The 19,669-nt window shown below is 33.1% G+C and overlaps 1 protein-coding gene across 6 annotated transcripts in view; it reads left to right on the top strand.

Moving 5' to 3' along the window:
- Nucleotides 1-19,669, top strand: part of Lrba (LPS responsive beige-like anchor protein) — a 607,623-nt gene that overhangs the window by 304,191 nt on the left and 283,763 nt on the right. For 4 of the 6 annotated variants that reach the window (XM_048813493.1, XM_048813492.1, XM_048813491.1 and 1 more), the window contains one exon: nucleotides 11,535-11,695. In XM_048813493.1, coding sequence (XP_048669450.1) covers nucleotides 11,535-11,695 — 161 coding nt within the window. The remainder of the gene's footprint in view (nucleotides 1-11,534; nucleotides 11,696-19,669) is intronic. The other 2 variants (XM_048813495.1, XM_048813494.1) reach the window with 1 other exon arrangement.

Here is a 19,669-nt window from a genome sequence, read left to right as displayed (position 1 = left end):
ATCACTGCAGAATGTGAATAATTGCTTCAAAATGGAAAGTACTAGAAAGTTTCTAGGAGATGACAGCAACTATTCAGAGGACTGGTTTCCAACTGTCTTAAAACACTGGAAGTGAAACATAGTAAGTCTGTTTCCCCCTGTGGATAAAGAGTACATCCTTTTTGCTAATGTTCCAAAGCACAATGTATATGCATGTGTCTTTTATGCTACTGAGAATCAGTTATTTGCTCTCAGTATTTTCCTGAGAGTTTTGGATTAAAGGAAGGGAGTATTGTATTGTGCTGGGTTGTTACTCCATATAAGCCTTTAAATTATTTATTTATTTATATTTATTTAATTTATTTTTATATTTCTTTTTTTTTTTAGTTGTCGATGGAACTTTATTTATTTATATGTGGTGCTGAGAATCAAGCCCAGTGCCTGATACACTGACACATGCCAGGCAAGCCCTCTACCACTGAGCTACAACTCTATCCCCTTAAATAATTTATTCAAAGATAAAAATGTTATGTTATGGAGGATGACACTTTGCTTTTCCTTCTTTCCCTATTACTTGTAAAGATAGGGCCTGAGTTTAGGAGAAAAGAAGGTTCAAATATCACAGCAGTGATGCTTCCATATGAGACTGGTTCATTAGTGCGCTTATAAAGCATCCATGTCTTTCTTATTTGGAGCAAGCAATGAGTTTACTAGAAATAGTCAATGAATGGTAATAGCTTGCAGGCTATTCAGATACCAATGCTGACCTGCATGACACAGTTAGGTAGTATTTACTTTGATTTTATTTATCTATTAAAAACAATAGAGACTTGTAACTTTTTCTCCCCAGTCTAACAGCTTTGCTGTTTCAACTTTGAGTACTGGCAACAGTGGGAAAATATCAATTTTATAATTATTCTTTGAAACAATGTGTACTGAGAGCTTTTCATATAATTTATAAAGAATTTTCTTGTTTACATTCAAACCTGTCACTTTACAAAAGAGAACTTTAAATTCACACCAATACAATAAACTGTCATAATGAATGAGCCAAAGTAGACTTAAACAGTTTGGGTAATAGAAAGTCTTAGATGGTTGAGTCCAGGTCTGTTTATTAGTAGTTAAATCACTTGACTTTTGAGCCTCAATTGTTCACCAGTAAAGTAGGAGTTATTGCCCTAATTTATAGGGTTGTCGTCAGAATCAAAAGAGATTACATGTAAAATACTTAGTAATGTGCCTGATACATTATGAACCATCAGTAAATTTTAGTTCCCATCTCCCTTCCCAGAGCACAGTGTAATATACTTCTCAAAAGAGTGAGGTCCTATCTGCCTAAGACTTCAGATCATTCTTTGTGTGAACATTTTTCTTGGTGAGTGATTCTGTAGTTTTAAGACTCATGAAAGTTTTCAACAGTAGCATAAGCCTGCATTCTTTTATTCTAGGCATGTTTTGGTAGAAGTTAGGGACTAAATAGGAAATTAGGTAGATTGATTAAACAGATATATCAGTTTATCTATTGGAAAACAAAATTTACCCTGCCTCACAAACCAGATATTTTGATTAATTATCATCAATATGAATAGCTTGGGAAGCAGAATAAATTTGGTTTCCTGATGAATCAATGTCTCATAAAGCTTACAGTGAAAATTATCAAGTATTGATGAAAGAAATGGAAAAGGACCTCACAAAATAGAAAGACATCCTCTGTCCATGGATTGGAAGAATCAATATGAATAAAATATTTGTTCCACCAAAGTGACATACAGATTCAGTGCAATCCATACCAAATACCAGTGCCATTCTTTGTAGAACTAGAAAAAGCAATCCTAAAATTTGCACAGAACCACAAGACTACAGGTAGTCAAAGCCATCTTGAGCAAAGAGAACAAAGCAGGTGGTATTGTACTACCTGACTTCAAAATATACTACAAACCTCTAGTAGTCAAACAGCAACATATTGGCAAACAGACACATAGAACAGTGGAAGAGAAGAGAGCCTAGAAGTAAACCCACATATTTATAAGTCAAACTGATTTTGACCAAGATGCTAAAAACACACATTGGAGAAAGGACAACCTCTTCAATAAATGGTGCTGAGAAAATTGGATATCCACATGCAGAACAGTGAAACTAGATTCCCTATATCTAAATAGTTACACAAATTAACTCAAAATGGATTTAAAGATTTAAAAGTAAGTCCTGAAACTATGAAACCACTACCTGAAAATGCAAGGGAAATGCTTTATAATATTGTAACAGGCTAGGATTTTTTGGACAAGACCCAAAAGCACAGGAAACAAAAGCAAAATTGGACATATAGGGTTATATTAAACTAAAAAGTTTCTACTGAACAAAGGAAACAAATCACCAGAGTGAAAAGACAGCTTGCAGTATGGGAGAAAATATTTACAAACTATATATCTTACAAGGGCTTAATAACTAGCACATATAAGGATCTCCAAAAACACATTGGCAAAAAGTAACCTGATTTAAAAATAGGTGATGATTTAAATAGACATTTGTCAAAAGAAAACATATAAATAAATGGCTAATAACTATGGAAAAAACATTCAACATTATTAATCATCAGGGAAATTCAAATCAAAACCACAATGAATTGTCACTTCACCCCAGTATGAATGGTTTTTATCAAAAAGAGTAAAGAGAAAAAGGGCTAGTGAAGATGTGGAGAAAAAGGAACACCTGCATAATATTGGTGGGAATGTAATATATTAGTACAGCCATTATAAAAAACTGTATGGAGGTTCCTTCATAAAATTGAAGAGACGTACCATATAATCCACCAATCTCAGTACTATTTATCCAAAGGAAATGAAATCAGTACATCAAAGAGACACCCGCTCATACATTGATTGCATTAATGTTCACAATAGACAAGAAGTCTATATCCACACTGATGAATGGATTAAAAAAATGTTATGCATATACATATTGGAATACTATTCAGCCATAAAAAGGAGAAAATCCTTGTCATTTGCAGCAACATGGATGGAACTAGAAATCATGATATTAACTGAAATGAGCCAGGCACAGCACATAACTGCTGTATGATGGTACTGGTGTATAATCTAAAAAGTTGAGAGTAGATTGATGGTTACCAGAGACTTAAGAAAATAGAAGGGAGGAAAGTGGAAAGATTAATCAATGGCTACTACATTACAGTTAGATAGCAGTAAGAAGCTGGTGTGCTAGTAGTGCGCAATAGGGTGACTATAGATAACAACACACTGTATATTTCAAAAAGAAGAAAGAATTTTGAAGATTTTCACTATAAAGAAATTATCACTGTTCAATGAAATTGGTATGTTTTAACAGGATTTAAACATTACACAATGTTTACATGCATCAAAACATCACATGTCACCTCACCCCAGTTTGAATGGTTGTTATCAAAAAGACTTAAAAGAACAAGGGCTAGTGAAGACCCCAGTAATATGTAAAATTTTACATTCATATATTAAAAATGCCTGGACAAATCCTTCTGTATATATTCAAGCACAATTAAATATTGGTGCGAGTCTACTTTGAAAAATCCTTTCATTTGCCTTGGTTGACAACATGGGGTGTGAGTCTCCTGTTATCTTAAGGACTATAAGGGATAGTTACTTCCTTGTTTCTTTTACTTCTCCTTGCCTTTTCTGCAATTTTTAAAGTATTGGCATTTCCCTGATTTTATCCTCGCCTTTCTCCTTTCCTTTAAATATCCTTTCCTCTGGAGTGTAGTGCAATACCAGACTTATAACAAACACTCATTAATTTTTTGTTATATGAATTTCTTAATTCACTGACTCCCAGGGCTGATCAAATTTGAATCTGTACTGATGGTTTCTCTTTCCAGTTCGGAGTTACATTGCTTACCTATTAGAAGAACTTGCCGAGATATTATTATTAATAATAATTATATTATTAGATATTATTAGATATTAGTATAATATTATATTATTAACCCATGTTCGCATGGTTATTCTTTCCAACTATACCTGCTTAACCCGCATTCATTTGAGTTAAATAGCATCTTTATTGTTTCATTTCCCATTGTCACAGTCCTCAGTTTTATTCTCGATCTCCTTTTCCTCCCTTATTGAATGTCTCAAGAAGTCTTATCTAGCCAACTTCAGATCTCTTAGATATTGTGCCTCTAGGCTCCATCCCCATTAACTCAACGCCAGCCTCTTTTACATTGCTGCCATGTAACACCCAGGGTGGGTCATATTAATCCCCTGTTTGTGAAAGCCTAGTTTTGTCTATTCTGAAGATGTAAAGGTAGCTACTTTAATTCTCTTTACAAGGTCTTTTGAAAACTGCATCGAAACATATGTTTCCTGACTTAGATCTTGCCGTTCTAAGACTGCCTTGATGTAGTATTTCTCACTTGAACTTCTTTAGGTAAAAGTGTCTTTTTATGTCACCATGCCTTTATCCAGGCTATTTTTTTTTGTTTGTTTGTAATAACTTTTTCATTTTGTCCATCAGACTTCCATTCACCATCTAAGTTTCTGTTCTAAAGTCATCTATTCTTTCTTTAATCAATTATTTATTAAGTGACTGTTTTATAACAGTTACTGTGCATGGTCAATGAATTAGATACAAACCCATGTCCTCATGGAACTTACAAAATAGATACTCATTGAAACCTTAATGAAATCCTCAATCCTCACAGGCAGGGTTAATTAGTACTTTGATCATAGCCAATAAGACATTGTAAAGGAAATGCCATGTAGTGAAAAGCTCATTGCCTTAAAAGTCAATAGCCTCTTATTATTTATTTCAATGGGCAAGACTTAATTTCTCCATCTTTAAAATGATAACAGTATTTAATTATGGCATGGTTGTTGAGGCCTTGTAATAATATGTATAAAAGAGCAAGGTCTAGCACAGAGTAGGCTAAAGCAATGAATGTTATGTATATGTTTAACATTTCCTAATTTTCATTCCAATAACATCATTTGTTTAATTTTTTTCTAGTTGTATGTAGAGTTTTATTTGATAGTGTAATTAACATGAGATTTTGATTTTTTTTCCCAACTTTACTTTCTCTCTGGCCAAAAAGCTAAGCTAATAAAGAAATGGTTCAAAGTAGCCAGGAAGGGTGAGGACCATTTCTTGAATAATTCACTGGGTTGCAAAATTATTTTTATAAAATGTCCTCTAAGTAATAATTAACATAAAGTGGGCATCTAGGTGGCTTTAAAGGATACGTAGACAGATACACTGAATTGGTACCATGCAGAAATTGCTCACTACATGAAACATAATTTTACATAATTAAATAGAATCTATACTATGCCAGTGTCTCAAGGTCATGCACAATTTCCATGTCAGTCTTCAATAAAGGAAGGACTTTGCTTTAGAAAATATCTCCTCTGCTGAGCCACACAGTTGAAGGCTTTTTGTTTTTCTTTGTCCTTTCCATTAAGGCAGCACAGAGCGGAGAGATCACCTGCTCTTGACTTATAGTTGGTACTTGGTTAAAAGAGATTTTAGTTAATATGTTTGCTATCTATCTGCATGAAGGCAGCATAGATTTCAGTTTGTGAGATAAAGCATTCGCTCTCATTGCATGATACCCTATAGTACCTGAACATTATTTCATCAAGATTTATACAGAAAGTGAAACCCATCCAGAACTTGAGCGCTTTTATCTTCGAGCTGACAGTGCACGGAAAATGTTTGCTGCTTTTAAGGGGATACCATTTATTTAAGTTGTAGCTAATGTCTGCCATGAATTTTTAATCTACATATATGGAAACAGAAGCCTGCCAGATACACGAGTTAAAAAATACTGGTAATATAAAAATTTAAGAACAAATATGACATGCCAAATTTTTCTGGGATTTAGAACTCTGCTCTAGCTAGAAGAATTTATTACTGACTTCTGTTAAGGTCATCAAGATTTATCAGGTAGTGTCACAGGAAAGTGGGTAAGATGGAAAATGGGAAATTTTTCTAATATGATTGCATTGTCACAGTTTTTCTTTTTAAAAACAGCAGTCTTTTGTTGACACAGATCTAGTTTACATTAAAATAACTCTAAACTCAGTGAGATGACAGACACATACTTAACATTCTGGAAACTATTCTATTTTAATAAAACAATATCCAGAAAACAATCTACCTTAATAATGTATTATTAGCTCAATGACTTAATACAACATAAACTTAATCAAATAAATATTAATGTTTCTCTTATGTACTTGAATACTTTCAAGTGTTTACTGAATTTTGACTGTTTTATTTTTTAAAAAAGAGAGAGAGAATTTTTTAATATTTATTTTTCAGTTTTTGGTGGACACAACATCTTTATTTTATGTGGTGCTGAGGATCGAACCCAGCGCCCCGCGCATGCCAGGCGAGCGCATTACCGCTTGAGCCACATCACCAGCCCTTGCCTGTTTGACAACCAGATTTCTGCCTCATCTGACCATCTTTTTCTATAACAGTGCAAATGCTATTGGTTGTTTCTGAAGGGCTTTGTTCCATATCCTAATTCCTATGCTTAGATTTAACTTTGGGAGAGAAAGAAAGGATCCTGATATATTACGAGGAGAGGAAAATAAGATGTTCTCAGAACACTTGGGTTGTGGCAAATAATAATGCAGAGTGAGCCATTTACAAAGTTTTTCTGTGAATGGTGCCCTCTGAGAGTGTAGCTAATAGCTATGTAATGGAGCTATATTCTATCACACATACTTTTGTGACATATCACTTATTCTCAAACCTATCTTCTTGAGATCAGGAATAGCATCTTAATAATTGTAACCCTAGCAACTGGCTCAGGTAGTCAATAATAATTTATTAGAAATATTTTAGGATTCTGTTACAATATTGATCCATATGTACTTACTCTACTAATTATCTAGCTGGCTTCCCATTATCTTTCTAAAAAAAAAAAAGTAAACTTTAAAATCTCATAGTTTACATGTGAAAATAATAATCAGATTGCATATACTTGTTTCAAACAATTAGTAGAGAAAGAATGTACATCTCACCTTAGTTTTTGATGCTTTAATACTTGTATCTTTTCAACTTGATTCTCATTAAGCTCATTCTTTTTTATAGGGAGGGGGTTTGGGGTATTGAATCTAAATGGGCTTTACCACTGAGCAATAGCCCCTCCCCTTTTTATTTTTTATTTTGAGAAAGGGTCTTCCTATGTTTTTAGGGCCTTGATAAATAAGTTGCTGAGGCTGCTCTTGAACTTGTGATACTACTGCCTCAGCCTCCGCAGTTGCTGGGATTACATGTGTGTACTACCTTGCCCAGCCTGGCTCATTCTTTTTCATGTGTTTTACCTGACCAAATCACTAACTATAGTGGGCCTATAAAAGGGAATAAATAGCCTATTTGTTGATGCTTGAGTTATATTTCCATCTAAGATTTCAATAATCTTTCCAATTCTGTTCTTGTAGAACAAAGAATATCTATTTTGTATATTAAAATGGCATTGTTTTTATTCATTTGTGTAGATTGTAGGGATGTGTAAAGATGTATTTATACAGTCACATAAATGTGAAGGTTTTTTAAAGAGTAGTAAGATAATTAGATGTTTTATACTTAGAACAGTTTATTAAATCTGCATTGTAATTTTAACCTGAAGCATTGAAATGAGATCACAGTATATTTTATATATATGAAAGAAAAATCAGACTATGCCATCTACAGCTTTTCAAAGACACACAAGTCCTTGTTGTCAAAGACATTTAGTACTTGGAGATTGTGCCCCAAGAAGGTTGTAAATACAGCACCTTTGTTTCCCTGCCTTTGAGGTTAAAAGTAAATAAATGAAGATCTTTTGGGACCCAGACTGAAATACTTGTGGGAATGGAGATGGGGGGGTGGTTATGCAAGTAGTGTCCTGAAGAGCTTGCATCATTCTTTTGGATGGGTATAGATGGTATGTGTATATAGTGACCTAGATATGACCTGAGAATGAGTAACTTCTGTCATCCATGCTTACATTTGTTCAGCAATCTGTTTCTGAACACTTGAGTTCTTTTTAGTTTTGCTGATTATTCCATGGTGACAGCTACAAAAACATTTAACCTGTTTAAGTAATTCACAGACTTATGTGAAGAGAATTGTCTCTGTATTATAAATTCACCCATTTTGTATCCTATTTCTCCTTGAAGGGGCATCTGGGGTGGGTGGTAGGGAACATCATTTCTTAAATGATAGTGAAATCTTAAAATGGATGATCAAAATTGTAATTATTTGATGATCTAAACCTATGAATTGGGATGGGGTGGTGGCTCAGTGGTAGAGCTCTTGCCTCATATGTGAAGCACTGGGTTTGATCCTCAGCACCACATTAAAAAAATAATTAATAAAATGAAGTCATAAAAAACCCTACACATTCCCCTTTATAATGCTACTCTAAAATGACAACGTGCACCCTGTTTTTATTTATAAAGCTTTATACTAAGCGTGAATGTCGGAGGGAACAGAAGTAGGAAGACAAAACCTTGGATTTTTAAGCCCATGTCTGTTGCTATATAAACAACTTTAAATATGCTAGTAATTACTCCCATCTGAAAAGAGTGAATGTTACTTTTTCTTCAAAGAACATATAATTTTACTGTCACAATCAGAAACAGGATGAAAAATGCTGTTTTCTCAAATGAGACTAATAGTTGCTTGATTAGAAGTAAGTTCCTTGAAGGGTTTGTATTCAGTATCACCTGGAACAGTGCTTTATATGGAGACAAAAAAAAAGGCATTGAAATTGTTGGCATCCTTATGTGATTTTTATAATCCTTTATAAGTATGAGATCTGAAAATGTGATAATAGCTTTGTCTTCAGATTACCTTTGTTATAACAGGATTGTGTTTTGAAGATGGTCTTGAAGAGATATAGCTTCAGGAGATTGTAAATATTGTGATGCTTAGGTTTAAAGTTCTTTATTTGGATTACATCTGAGTATATTTAAAACTTTTGGTAGAACATTTATATTTGATGGCATAAAGATATGTAGTTAGCATAAATGAAACATCTTTGAAAACTTTTTACTATGTGATTAAATTCTCAGTTCCTAATAACTGAATTTTTGTCACCATTTTGGCCATTTTTTGTTAGTGTCAAAGACTATAAAAATAAGTGCTAAGTTCTTTTTCTTCCTAAATTGCTTATTATGGATATTATTTTTGAGCTAGTTGATAATTTGTGAATGGTTTTATAATTTCTCTGACCTCTCTGTTGTGTGATAAAACATTATTGTACAAATGCTTTAGTAGTTATTGGGTTTGACTTCACTATCATGCAGTATAGTACAGTCTATTGTTGCCTAATTTAGTAATAATTTTATCGTCTCAGCTTAACATCTCTTATAATTTTAATTGTTATCAAGAAGAATGACATCATTTAATTTGACTTAAAATGCAGAAGGATAGATGAATGACAAATTAATAATTTACCACCTTTGCATAATACTGCAGCATAGAGTATTAGAAGGATTGATGGCATAAAAGGTTAACAAATTTTAGCAGCTTTCATTAGCTTTACATCGTCATATGTTTGTGGTGCTGACTGAAATAGGCTTTGTAGGAGATCTCAGTCTAGGGAACTAATTACTTGTGCCTATTGCCGCACTGATGAATAGACTCTTATTGTATCATTCCCCTGAAGACGAGCCGCAGCCTGTGATTCACGACTGCATCCTGGCTGATATTTGATAATAATTTTAACAGATAAATATAGGTAGGCAGAATGATGAAGTACCTATCTAAGCTACATGACTATCAAAGCCATGCACATAGCCATCTGTGCACTGCCTTTCTGCCTCTTACCTAAGGAGAATTTTATTTCATTAACTGAGTTCAAACAACTGTTGTCTTTTGCTTGTGTGTATTATTCATAACTATTTCCAGTTTGCTCTTTAAATGAAATGGTACTAGTTTTTATTTAAGCTCGAGATGACAAAATAATGAAGAAATTTGAAGAGTAAAAGAGCTTTTTTATTTTTTCTTTCTAATGATTGCAATTCTCTTAGACATTTCTGTATTCCATTTGATTATATAATATCTCCCTCTCCTCATGCATGACCAGTATCAACAAAGGAAATATTTGATGTTCTTATTGTCTCTTCAGCATTCTTAGAAAAGACCACTGGATTCCTACTGTTTTTAAGATAGTTTCGTCAAATAATGTACTGTTTGTTGTCTATTCTTTTATAACCTGAGATAATTGAGATAAAAGTTATGAGATAAAAATATTTTATTTATAAATCTATTTTGAATTTTTAAAGATAACATCTTTAAAACATCAAAATAAGGATGACTTTTACTTATATGTTTGGAGATTGTCATTTGGTCAAGACTACTAATTTGTCAAAGCTCACAGGTACAATTTTATTAGCTCATGGAATACAAGTAAAATTTTATTTTGTATTAGCCATTCCTGCAGAAGTTTTGATTATTTATGAATACTTTTTTATTTTACTATCAAAACTTATAGGTTTTCATGCTGTACATGTTTAGTGAATATATGTTCACTAAATACATATTCTCCAGAGATTTTTTTCCTTACTGTAACTGAAAAACCTTCATATAAGTATTTTCCTTATAAAATATTTTCTAGCATTCTAGATCACAATTAGTTAACAGGAGAGAAAGCTGACATTTATATGTTGCCATATAAAAAAAATCTATGTAATTTGGGAAATACAGAACTTGAATTTTAAAAATGAATTTCCGAAAGTATGCTTTCGATATAGCAATTATTGCACATCATATACTATGTAGTTTTTAATTAAATATAAAAACAGGCTACATAAAACAGAAATCCAATCTGATTTGCTTGAAAATAGATTGCTATTTCACTCTACAGGAATGGTTTATTTAAAAACAGTAAATGGAAAAAGAAATGCATTTTCTTCTGTTGTTCTAAGCCTCAGGGGCTAAATGTAATGAATATTTTAAGAGATTATTTTAATTAAATTCCTGCACATCTAAACAGAGTAATATTTTATTATCACATACATAACCATGTAACTGAGATATTCATTAAAGTTAACACTTTCTGGACCAAGAATTCATGGTATGATTTACTGACCTTGTGCAAAAAGGCACAAATTAGGAAGAAAAATGAAGGGGGACAGACTTTGATTAATATAGGTAATGCTATACCATATTTATAATAGCCTTTTCCCTATTCTGGTTTATAAATGCAGCCACAGAGAAAGGTGCCCTGCTGAGGCTGAAATGAGGCTGAAATCAGAGCACATGCCACTAGAGTGTGGGGAAACTGATCACACTGTCAGCAATTCATTTCAAAATGATGTATTTAGTGCTCATTTCACCTTCCAAGAAAAGGAAAAGGAGTTCCTTAGACCAGAAGGTGATATTGTTATTTTCAAGGACATACCTAAGTTAAAGATTGCAGAAAGGGGAGTGTGAGATGGGGGGAGAATTAAGAGGAAGGAGAGAGAGAGAAAAAAAAGGCAGAGCAAACAAGGAGAGCTTTATGCAGAAATTCAGTGCTACCACGCTGTTTGATAATTGCTAACATATGTGGCTTCTCTGTTTCATTGTAGTCGTCCTCGTGAGTTCTGGCGCCTTGACTACTGGGAAGATGACTTGCGGCGCCGGCGACGATTTGTGCGTAACCCTCTAGGATCCACACATCCTGAAGCGACACTAAAAACAGCCGTGGAACATGGTCAGTGTATAAACCACTCCTTGCCAGTAGCAGCAGGTACAGTACTTGGTAATGAAGAGCATAACTTCATTATTACAAGGCACTGTAAAATCGTCCAACACCACATTTCATAGTTATTCACCTCAGAAAGAGAGGTTAATTTTTTTTTTATAGTTAGTATAAGATCCTGTGAAATTATGGTGTCAAGTGTATTTATTTATTATACATACAAAACTTACATGGACCCTTTGTTTCAGAGTAAGAGGCTAAAATATTTGTCCTTTTGAACAACACATGAGCTTTGAGTAAATTAATCCTGGAAGCCTGCCTATTCACAGGTATCAGAAAGACAGCATTTAAAGATAAGATATGTTTCTAGGTCCTGGTATGTATATATAGTTTTCCCCCAACTATGGTATTTTAGAATGAGATTATGAAGTGGGAAAAGACGGTAATAAATATCCAAGCGCCTGGATACTTTCTGAACCTTCATTTGTAGATGGTTGTGATTGATGGCTCCCGAATAAAAGAGAATAGGCATTATTTTCATATGTTCCTATTCTACATCATCTTGTTATCAGAGCTTAACAAAACATTTTCCCCCTTTTGTTACAATGCATATGACTATCATTCAGTTTAAGTAGAAGTCTGATAAGTAAATTGGAAAAACTGAAAAAGTCCTTCAGATTTGACAGTATTATACTTCTTTAATCCTAGAATTGTATTTTTATAGATTATTTTATGAGTTTTGAAAGTCAGTTTAAATATATAAAAGGGAAAATGCCCCCCCTTTCAATGTTAAAATTATTTTGATTTTACAAAATATAAATTGATTATTTTTTAATAAGGTAAGAAATATTCTCCCCCCCATTTTAAGTTTTTAATTTAACATGTAGCAGCTTCTGGTTAAATGGCAATACATAGTATACAAAATAAATGTTAAATTATATTCAGTTAAGGTATTAAGAATTTTTGAAATTTTTGTCATTTTAAACTGATACATAAAAATTGTACGTATTTATGTGGTACTCTGTGATGTTTCCATACATGTAAAGATGTTAGGAATTTAGATTAAAAATCTGTAGTCTTAGGTTTGGCCTCAGTCAGGCAGTTTAACCTCTTGCACTCAGCCTTAAAGAGCCATTTCTAGAAGAAAATGTCCACAATATGTCATCAGATATAACACCAAATGTGACACCAGTCCTTTAAAATAAATGATCATACAGAGAATAGTCAATAACAAAGTGATCTAAAAGCAATAATAGTCTCAGGGCCCTACATCTTCAACTACAGGAGGTGGAGAAGGGGAAATACTATGTAAAATTAATTAGGCCACTTTTGCTTTTAGGGTCATATACTTTTTATGTGGTGCTATAGATTTCAGCTACATATTTTTTTTTCTTTACTAAGTTTTGGAGGGTTTTTATTATTTTAATGATTCATTGAAAAAAGCAGCCTGTTTGCAATTTCATCCTTTTCAGCCACACAGATATTACCAGATGCTCTTAAAAATTTAAGTTTACTAATCATATTTCTGTTTTCTAAACTGTCATTTAACAGTAAGTTGTGAGTTCTTAGGTCCATGACAATCGCATTTATAAAATTTCCTCTTATGTCAGGAAGGGGAGGACTTGATTCTAAAATCACAAAAAGATTAATTCTTATCCTGAGGGAATTATTAGTAACTGATTTTAAAATTTGTGGTGTCACTCTAATGCATTCTCATCAAAAATAGTACATTCAACCATGTTGAGTTTTCATAGGATTTAATGAATACATTTTTATTTCATTGTTAAACTTTAATTTTTAAAATAATAATATTATATTAGCATTTTTAATTCTAAGAATCTGTAATAATGCTCGATAAAAAAAGATACCTATTAGTGATGCTTTTATTATTAAAGAGTATCTTGAACTGTTTAAAGCAGATTTCACTGAAATTACTTTAGATGGTAATTTAAAAGTTAGTACCCTACTTATCTATATTTTCTTGTGCATTTAAAAATTGATAGATGCAAAGTTAAACATTTATGTAATTCCAACCTATTTATTAATATTTTAAACAAATCTTCTAATGATTGATATTTCAAACATTTCAAAGATTTAAAAGCAATAACTTAAATGTGAAATATATATTTTTTAAAAAATAACCAACTATGTATATAGGAGGTGCTTCAGTCCTCTTCAAATTAAGGGGTGAAGTCATACTTAATATTTTTCAAAAAATGTATAAGCTATAACTATACTTTATGTGTGTGTAAGTATATATGTATGTGTTGTATATATATTATTTTAAATAATAGGGACATAGTAGACAATTATGAAACTCAGCACATAGATTGTACTGTGGTATTGTTTGATGTCAGCATAATTTATGCTAATAAAGAGCTTAATTTAAAAAATATTTTATTAAATAAAGTAACCTATAGTGACATTCAATTTAAATTTTGTGTTAACTATGAAATTCCACCTTTAAATATGTTTTGGAATATGAAGGTGTCTATCAAAATAAACATTAAAAATCAAGTGTGCAAAACAAAATAGGTGATATGATTTTTAAAAAGCAATTGCAATTATATTTTAACATGAATAAAGTGTATGTTTCATTGTTGGATTTAAAATAGAGATTTCTGTGGATGATATGTGCATTCCGTGTTGCTTTATGACTTCTTACCTTTATTTATAATTTATTTAACCAAGGCACAAGACATTTTACAAATGCAGAGTCTTAGAACTTCTTGAACTATATTATCATTTTCAAAGGAAGACATCTAAATAGAAGTGTCATTGGAGATTAGTTATGTATTTAGTATTAGTAGTAAGAGCCATCTTTTTAATAGATGGATTTGATGTGAAGGAAAGCCTCTGGTGTGAAGGTGGCAGAGTAAATACCTGAAGAGTGATGTTCTCTGTTTGGGCGATCAATACCAGCCCCATGACTCTACTTCTGGCTACCTTCTAGTTAAAAACAAATTTTTTAATTCTGACAATTTAATTGCCCTTCCCAAGTTCACATTAACTTGCTTGGGGAAAAGAGCTTTAGGTAATTTTTCAAACAGAGACCCTCCAAAGTGGTTATTTATAAAAGTCATGTTGTAATGGGAGATTCCTTTAACTTTGCAGAAACTGAGTCATATTTTAAAATTAAAATTAATACTTCCTCTTATGATTAAATAATCTTTATGGAAATTAGCAGCAGCAAGCAAAGGTGGGTATTTGATTCTTGAGGGCATTTCCTTCCATTTTATAGTGTAAAATTTATTAGAAATCTGTCGTTATAATTCCTACCATACTCCTAACGCATAGAGGCCAGTTTGGCATTTATTTATGATCAGAGCATTTTAGATCTGGAAGGAACCTAAGGCAAAAGTCTAGTCTAATTTTATCCTTTCCAGATAAGGAAACTGAGGTAACAAAGGGCTGATGTAATTCTCAGTAGGTTAAGGAGTAAAGCTCAGATTATCTGAGGACTGGTCAAATTTTCATATCAGTGTGCAGTGATATCTTCTGAAATTCACTGTTAATTATAATGGGAATGTTATATTCAAATTGAAGCCACATAAAAGTATTTTAAATGGTAGAAATATTGGTCTTAATTCAAATACTAAAACAGTTTAGCAGTAGAATCCTATTGAATTCAAGACATTTTTATTTTGTAGAGAATAAGAATGCTAAGAGAAATATATGAGGAGAATTTAGCCTAGTTTAAAACTACCTTCTAGTTAAAAACAAATTTTTTAATTCTGACAATTTAATTGCCCTTCCCATATTGTAATGTATGGAATGATACAGATAACTCATTTGGTTTTCTAGGGAAGATAGATGATGTAAAGATCCTAAATCAGGTCATTGTCTCTTCACTGAAGTAATACCAGATAGTATTTCTGCCTTTATAAGATCAGTATATACTGGGTTCTGCATCCAAAACTTTTGGGGAGCCCATGATCATTAGGATATGTACTTGTCTTTTTTTTTTTTTTTAATCATTCTTTGTTGTTTCAGTAGTTTTTCCATAGTAAATTTTCTTGACCTGGAACCCTAAGGAAATGGCATATGGTGTAAAGGGGATTTAATTAGATAGGACAGTCAATGATTGTGAACTGCTTTTTATGTGTCCTTATAAGAATACAGTTATGGTATATGCTTCACATTACACTGAGTGGAAACCCATATCTGTTTTATGTACATTTGAAGTCACGTTGTTATTTCAGTAGTAATCTTTGTTTTTTTTAATGCAAAGTGACTAATTCTTCTTTTACTGTACTTGGACTATTGATTCCTGTTTACTGGCTCAGTGGGTGTTTGAGAGAGCATTTTCTCTAAAGAACATGATCTTTACATTTTGAGGACCAGCCTCTCTTTTAGACCTCTTATTGCTGTTATCCTTGAATAAAGTCATGTTTTAAAGATAGCATTTTTGATAAATTTCTCCATGTTTAGGTAATAATACATTTTAATTATTAAGATAAATATTAAACCAGAATAAAGAAGACAACTGATAAAGATAGTATGTTAATAATGATATGAAAAAATGTAAAAAGTGATCTTGTTCAGTAACAAATTTATTAGCAGAAATTATCTGAATTGAACTTTAAAAGTGAACCAAAAGTATTCTCTAACATCATCCAGTTAAAATTTTAGACAACTATAAGAATATACTCAAAGAAGATATCAAAATAGTTACTTGTTTAAAATGGTTGAGTAGAAGACAAATGAAAGTTAAAAATATGCTTTTCCCCAGAACATATAAACATAATTACCTCTTAATTTGTGCTTGGGAAAGTTTTGTTGTAATTTAGGAAAGAAAAAAAAAAAGTTCCTTAGCAGAAAGCTATTAGACCACTGAGAATTGAACACCGCGCATGTGGTGTGTATTAGAGTACTGTTGGTAATTTTACTGCTGCTAACTTAAAATCCTCAAGGGGGAGTTAATTACAGGAAAACCATTCTAAATATCAGTAAGCTGCATATTTTCTATGACAAGAGGTTTTTCAGTTGAGGTTGAACAATTCCAGAATCTGAGCTTGTAAAAATATGTAAATAAATAAATTAAAGTGGGTGTTTGTATGTATGCCTACAGCACTCAAAATTTTTTTTCATGAAACTATTTAATTCAAAAGTTACTTTGTTTTAATATGAGTCAGCATGATGAGACCATATTTAAAAATTTAAATCCCTGATGGAAGGAATAACACATTATATTTTTAGTGGTCATTTAAATTGAATGTGAATTTATTTATTGAGTTATTTTAAGCGCTTGCATATTGCTGCTGAGGACTCTCAATTTTTATAAATGTTTGCAGATTAAAATGTTTTTTTTCTTTTTTTCTATTAAGCTTGGTATCTACTTCAGGATCTGTATGGTAGTGATCACAGAGAAAGTAATGAATGGACCGGGTGTTGAATTTAGTTGTTTCTGATATGTTTGACACATGTTCTCAAAATTGGGATTGGAAATGATTTTTTTTAAGTTCTCATTCATTTTGATTCTGTTTTAACTTTTAAATTGCACTCTGAGAAAAATAAGGATTAGGAAACAATAGTAAATTACACATACATTTATATTTGCACTGTGGTTTTCATCCCCTGCCCCCCCCCCTTCTTACCAGCTAAGTGCTAGTATGGCATAGTGGTTAGGAGCCTAGATTCTGGCACCAGAAGGCTTGTTTTTTTATATCCTGACTGTCATGAGTCCTGTTACCTTAAGTAAACTCTGTAACCTCTCTGAGCCTGCTTTCTTATTTGAAAATGAGGAATTAACAGAAGGTTTGTGAGAATTAAATGAGTTAAATATTAAAGTGTTTTGAACATTCCCTGGCACATGTGCTATGTAATATTAACCTTATTGTTAGTATTTCTGCTTTGAAGAAGGAAGTTATAAATTAAGAAAATAAAGAGAATATAGCATTCTGATTCTGTGCTAAGATGTAACTAGCAAATGGTAACATGTTATAACATACTATATAAGAAAGATGATGCTTTCTTTTGTATGTCTCAGTGACAAGTTTATTATAGTAAAGTTGGTTACAAATTGGAAAGAGGTTTGTTTGGGCTCAGGCAGTGTTTCTGATTCTAGAGTAAGGAAATCTAAGTGCTTGAAATAGAAAGTATGATAATAAAGACAGTGTTATTTTCCTAAAAATTAGTGATTAATTAATATATTTCTCTGTAGGTTTAAAAAATATTTTAATTAGGTGTATTAACTTTTCAAATATTTATTGAGACTTTCATATTTGTGTAGCTTACTGTGGGTATGAAACAAAATAATATTTCTATTTACCTATAGAATATATTCAAAGGTAAATAGAGAAAGCTTCTTCATGACTTTCCTATTTAATAGAAAAACTCTGTTTTTTTTTTAAATTTCTTAGTTGTCAATGGACTTTATTTATTTATATGTGGTGCTGAGAATTGAACCTAGTACCTCACACATGCTAGGCAAGTGCTCTACCACTGTGCCACAACCCCAGCCCCTCTATGTTCTTTTTAGTGCTATAAATATTATATGAAAGTGGTATACATGGTGAGCTCTCTCTCTCTCTCTCTCTCTCACACACACACACACACACACGCACAAACACACACACAAACCCTTCTTTTACCCTTAATATTACAAAAAACCATAGCTATTAAATGCAAAGAAGCTTTGATCTGCCAGGTTAACCAGATAACATACGTGCAGCTTATTGAAATATTTAGACTATCTTATATAGGTTACTATTAGCCATGTTAACTGCAAACTGGTTGCTGTATTCTTTGACTGGGGGTCTAAACCTGGGCGGAAACTACAGTGGAGCAGAAAGCCTGGCCATCAGATTTCCACATCAATGGCTGCAGTGTGGTTGAGTCAGGTGCTTTAACTCTGGGATGTCCCTTGTTAGAAACCAGAATGTCCATGGAATAGTGAAGATTCTAAGCTTTCTCATGTGTGGCACCATTAATTACTAATAATAATGTTAGGAAAAGATACACATGAGCATTTACAAATCATAAACCATATCTGTTTTTCCATTTTTCTTAAAGAGAAACCTGCTCAAAGCAATACAGTGACCCTGGAGAGGGACATGAGGTTTTTTAGCCAGAGTTTCAGAGTTCCAGTGTGTTCTTCCAGTCCCATCTCTGCTTCTGTTGACTGTAGGTTCTTCTTGGAGCCTAATGCCTAGATCAGTGTTCCCTCCCCTCTTTCCTCTGGCAGTCACTGCCATGTCCCAGTGCCAGAGTCTGGTGCTGCTGCTCTCCACAGGCTGCTCCAGTCAGGCTGCATGAGGCCCTTTACCCAGATGCCTCTCATCCTGCTCTTTCTGTTATGTTTGCCCCCGGGGTGCCTTAGCCCTTTAGTTTAAACATGAGGAGGAGGGAGTATTCAGCCTCCACTAGGTTTCTGCAAGGCCTTGCTCTCAGATATTTGTATAAGGGCTGATGGGGTGGGGAGTAGATGTGTGAAAATGTGAACAAGGGCAATGTGAAGGAGGGAGGAGGGGATAAAAAAGAGAATGCAGCTGGGGTGTCTTTATTAGTGTCTGATATGGCTTCAGGGTCTGGGCCTGATTCCTTATTGGCTGCAAATCTCTCCTAGCTCTGAATCTTCTTATTTGTGGATTCCCCTCCACAGCCACTCCCAGTCATTTCAAAATCTTTGTCAATATAGGAGGAATTATTGAGTCCTTCTTATTTACAATGTTAAACATATTTTTTTCCCAAACTAACTTCTGATTTTTCCTAACAAATTTAAAAAGAAAGAAAAAAGGTGTTGCTTTGGAAGCCTCTCCAGCCCTAACTATGAGTAAATAAAAGGCTGGGTGAGCTGTGCAGGGGTCAGATTTAATGGGATTAGGGTGCTTGTTCAGGGTAACATTACACTAGCCTGGGGAATCCCGTTTGTCAGAAGGAGTGCATGTGCCATCCCAGTTACTTTCCCCACTGCGGGTGACTCTGTGTATAAAAGCTGGGCCATCTCTGGCCACCTGCCCTTACCTCAAGCCTATCCCTCTGCCAGAGTGCTCCTCCCGATGCTGATGGACAGCTTTGTTT

This window comes from Marmota marmota, unplaced genomic scaffold, assembly GCF_001458135.2.
Source record: "Marmota marmota marmota unplaced genomic scaffold, marMar, whole genome shotgun sequence".
Taxonomy (NCBI): Eukaryota; Metazoa; Chordata; class Mammalia; order Rodentia; family Sciuridae; genus Marmota; species Marmota marmota.
Note: the sequence above shows the minus strand (reverse complement) of the source record. Positions and strands in the feature narration are given on the sequence as shown.